Source organism: Rhincodon typus, chromosome 21 (genome assembly GCF_021869965.1).
Source record: "Rhincodon typus isolate 14 chromosome 21, sRhiTyp1.1, whole genome shotgun sequence".
Classification (NCBI taxonomy): domain Eukaryota; kingdom Metazoa; phylum Chordata; class Chondrichthyes; order Orectolobiformes; family Rhincodontidae; genus Rhincodon; species Rhincodon typus.
In genome coordinates this window covers 23461234-23465681 of record NC_063352.1, presented here as the reverse complement: position 1 = coordinate 23465681, position 4448 = coordinate 23461234, and the positions used below count along the sequence as shown (strand labels likewise).

At 47.0% G+C, this 4448-nt stretch overlaps 1 protein-coding gene across 1 annotated transcript; it reads right to left on the bottom strand.

The window, feature by feature from the left end:
• Positions 1-370: 370 nt before the first annotated feature.
• On the bottom strand, positions 371-2713 carry elfn1a (extracellular leucine-rich repeat and fibronectin type III domain containing 1a). The gene has a single exon (XM_020526537.2). The coding sequence runs from the start codon at positions 2708-2710 to the stop codon at positions 371-373; it is 2340 nt and encodes a 779-aa protein (XP_020382126.1). The 5' UTR covers positions 2711-2713.
• Between the last annotated feature and the right edge of the window lie 1735 nt (positions 2714-4448).

Here is a 4448-nt window from a genome sequence, read left to right as displayed (position 1 = left end):
GGTGTGAGCGGTGTGTGAGCTACAATTACACAGCACAGTCCAGTCACGGTGTACATTGTACAACGAACAATGCCCCATGTACACTACAGTGAGTCACAGTCACAGGACAGAGTCATGCGATAAATAACATCCAATATTCCAAGGCTTCTGGGTGTCCTTTATATATGTGTATTTATATATTATATATATAATTAAAGAAAGAGAAATTATTTGTACAGGTTTTAGAATTCAGTTTGGAGGATTTTGGTGCACAAACTTATGAGAGGCTAAAGTTTCTAAGAACAGTAGAGCTGGTCAGGTTAAAAACAGCAGCTGTAAAGTTTTTGTGGGGTTTTTTGGTCCAATTTTAGTCTCTTAATAGTTTGAGGACTCAAGATTTGTGCTGATTGGAGACACCCTTCCAGTAGTCGAGGATATCGTGCAGGTCCTCATCCTTGGCAAATTGCACCTTCTTCCTTAGGGCATGTCCCGCTGCCATGTACTCTTCCTCACTTTCTTTGTGCCTCTTCTTGTGCAGTCTGAAGCGTTCCCAGATTCCCAGTGGCGGCTTGCTGCTGTACTCTGGGCTGGATGTGTGGCTGAGATTATGGTACTGAGGTGACAGTTGGGAGTATGGCATTTCCCGCCGGGACCGGCTGAGTGGCTCCAGGATGGAGGGCTTGCTGCGGCCGCTCGGCCCCTCTGGCGGTGGCTGCTCGGTCTGGCGCCGGCCCGGGTATGTATGGCGGTGCTCACTGCGCTGCTGTACCCGTGGGACTGTGGCTGGGCTGCCAGCTGCGATCGGAGAAGCCTTCTCGATGTACTGTGCCTCGGATCTGCAGGCGTGCCCTGGCACCGAGGTGTCAGAGTGGAAGGATCTGGGACTTTTTGCAGAGCCGCTGGAGGAGGTGCTGGGGCGTTTCGGGGTGGCTTCAATACTGCTGTGCCTCTGCAGTGGATGGTAACTCTCCTTTGAAATGGGCGACAGGAATCCGGCCTTGCTCTGGGGTTGCTCAGTGATCATTAACACCTGAGGGTCCACTGAAGCCACGGCCCCAGCCTTTCCTCCTTGGAAAGAGCCAGTTTCTGATTTCAGTGCATCAATGCAGTTATTGATGATCTGGTTCACCTTATCCACTTCTTTGGCAATGGTGGAGATCTCCGCTGCAGAACTCCGGCCTTGTCCACCTCCTTCCAGGTTCCTCCGATCAGAATGCTCCCCTGTTCTCACTTCGATATAGTTGCCCTTAGTGGTTTTGGGCGTTTCACTCAGCTCCTGGAGCTTATGTGACTCTGTATCCCCTGACGATGGCAGGAAAGGCATCCTGGGTGCAGCCGCACAGGCTGGCATTGGTTTCTGAACTAAGTGAGAGATAGCGCTGGCTTCCATTTCCCCTCCATACTTCAGCTCAATAGCAGTCTTCGTCATGCTGCCAGGCGTTTTGTGCTTTTCCTCGTGTTGTCTCTTCTTGCGCAGGCAGTAATACACCAGGCCGAGCACTATGACCATCCCAAAGAGACAGCCAAGGATAGTCATAATATAGTGCGTGGCAGTTGATGGTGGGGGCACAGTGCCTCTTGTCTTGTTACTTCCGGTAGAGAACGTGACACAGGTTTGATTGTATCTTAAGGCATTCCGGATAGAAGCCACACAGTATGTGTAGGCAGTGTGGGGCTGGAGCCTGTCCAGCTTAATTACCTCTTGTTCTGTTTGCAACTTCTTTATATCTGCATAAAAGCTGTTGTTGTATTCCACCAGGATGTACATTTTACTGAACGGCCGGGGAATCTGCACCAACAAAGTGGCACTTGTGTAGGTAACCTGCTCCACCTTTATTGCTGGTGCACGTGTTTCGCGGGTAGGGGAGTGGAAGGTTATAATGGGAGTGGGATCATCACCTGAGGAGCAGTCTTCAGCTCCACAAAGGCTGTCTGAGGTGGTCGTGGTTGAGGGCATCTGGGTTGGCATGAACTTGGGGTCAAAGATGTTGGTGTCAGCGCATGTTGAGACAAGCAAGCTGTAGGCGCTTTGTGTCTGGCTTTGGCTCAGCAAGGCATGGCCTGCATAACGAGGCGGGGATTCACACTGCATCCGATCATAACTCCTGGTGGTGTTGTTGAACTGCACCAGCCATTTCAGGAAGCCCAGCAGATCACAGGAGCAATAAAATGGATTGCCATAGAGTTCACAAGTAGTAAGTTTGCTGAGACCTAGGAAGGTGGAGCTTTCCAAGGTTTGCAACCGGTTCATGGACAGGTCGATGTTCATAATGTTGGGACATTCCCAAAAGGAATTGGGGCTCACCACCTCAATAAGATTGGCCTGGAGATAGAGATATTCAAGCCTGCCCAGCCCCCGCAGGATTCCCTCAGTGATGTTCCGAAGTTTATTGAATCCCAGTTGCAAAACACGCAGGTTATACTGGGCGGAGAAGGCTCCATCCTCAATGTAGGAAATATCATTCTTGGTCAAATTGAGTTCCGTCAGGTTACCAAACCTGCTGAGCGAGGAATACTGAACGCTTTTGATCTTGTTCTCATTCAGCCGGAGGTCCACTATGGTATTGTTGATGTGCTGAGGAATGGATTCGTATGGTGGTTGGTTTTGGCTACAAATGGCCAGCCACACAAATCCTTTCTCCCCTTCAATGAGCCAGCAGTCAGCATAAACTCCAGCAGCATTCATCAACGAGGCTAGTAAGACCCAGAGAATGAAACTGTGCAGAGCCATCCCCTTGTGCTCGAGGGGTTTGTGAGCGAAAAGCTTTCAACAGCACTCACCTGCTCAACAAGTTAAGATATTTTGCAGGGGTCAAAGTGTACTCATGTTTTTGAACTGTTAATTAGTAAACTGGGGTGCAGTTATTTGCTTGCTTCATGACATTTTTCTTGTCCAGTTTTTCTCTACACACAGTTCTCTTTGAATTCTTTTGTGCACTGTATCCCCATCTGCAGACATTCCTTGAGATAGTTTCAACAGCTTGTCTTGGTTTTCCTAGGGAAGGGAAGAAAAGACAATATAATAAGGCTGCTTTGAGATTGTTTTTGATCATAATTACTTCCTATAAGAGTTTGGTCCTTATGTTTATCAGTTTTTCAATTGAAGTATGAAGGATTTATCATGTTTGCTTTTGCTTGATATTCATGTGGCTTTCTATAGTTTGAAATAGCAGAAATTGAATACTTTGGTTATTTCAACAAGATCTCCAAAACTTCGTGCCACTTGAGAACCAGGAGATGGGAGGCATAGGTTTGATTATTCTATCCTACTGGAGCCTTCCAATTTTTCAAAATAACTTATCATTGCAGGGATATTGCAATATTCCCTCTGCTCCCAGATATGAAGAATACCTCTTTTCAATGAAAGAGTAGCTATATTCAAATTTCAACTCAAGAGGGATATAAAAAGATTCATTATTACTTCTTTGCCATGAATCAAGGGCAATTGGCTCTCCAGATGACTCAGTCAATAAATTGATGTGATATAGACCAGGAAGTTTCAAATTCTATACTGAGGTTGGCTAATCTTAATCAGGATTTTACAACTAGCCACCACACGCTTATACTAGAGAGAGAAAAACCAATTAACTATGAGTCTGCTCACTATCCATCCAGGAAAGTAGACATGGTGAATGCAAGTACCAGGCTTGGTTGTACCAACCTCTGTGGTCAAATTGCCTTGCTCACTCTCAAATAAAGAATTCAACTGTGTGCTGTGCCTCTGTGGAGAACATTGTCCTTTCTGAAAGGTTCAAATTCCACTCAATGAGCTGAAATTAATTCTCCCCTGGGAAAATGGCTGGGCAGTGAGGACCTCATTTAAATTGGGAGGAACGCATGAAATCGAGAACTCGTCACCTTCCTAATTCCCTTCTTGTCAAGGGCAAGAAGATTGAGGACAGATTTTTTGTCATTTCCAGCCCTTGTGATCAAGTGTTGATCCCGTAAGGGCCCTTTCACTTCACCTGGGTGACTCTAGGGGCTCAGGGTTTGCTCCTGATTAGAAACCTACTGGAAGAACTCCTCTTGCCCTGCACATTAATCTTCACCTCCTCTGACCCCTCTGCTGGAGGCTGTCTAACTGTCTCTGGGGAATGTGTCCCCTCATCTCTCTTCCGGAGCCTTTTGCAGTCCCAATCATTGCCACAGTCCTGGTGGCACTGCTGGGACTAAACAGCTGTTAGCCCTGATTGGCTGGCAACTTTTGGAGGCAGGTTCTTTGCTTTTAAAGGTACTAAAACCTTGACAGCAGGCAGTTAACTGTCTGTTAGATATTTAATCCTGTCAGGGCTCCTGGAAATGCCCAGAGTAGGGTTGCCTCCAAGTTTCTGGGGCCAGACTAAATTCAGCTGATATGAGTATAAAAATCTAGGCTGAAACTCCAGTGCAGTAGAAATGGAGTGCTGCACTGTCAGAGGTCCAGTGTTTTAGCTGTGCCGATAGATCTGGTCTGCCCTTTTGGTCCCAAT

Bases quoted from the DNA above. Each gene is read 5' to 3' on its own strand.
- elfn1a (XM_020526537.2), bottom strand. From the start codon at position 2,710: ATGGCTCTGCACAGTTTCATTCTCTGGGTCTTACTAGCCTCGTTGATG.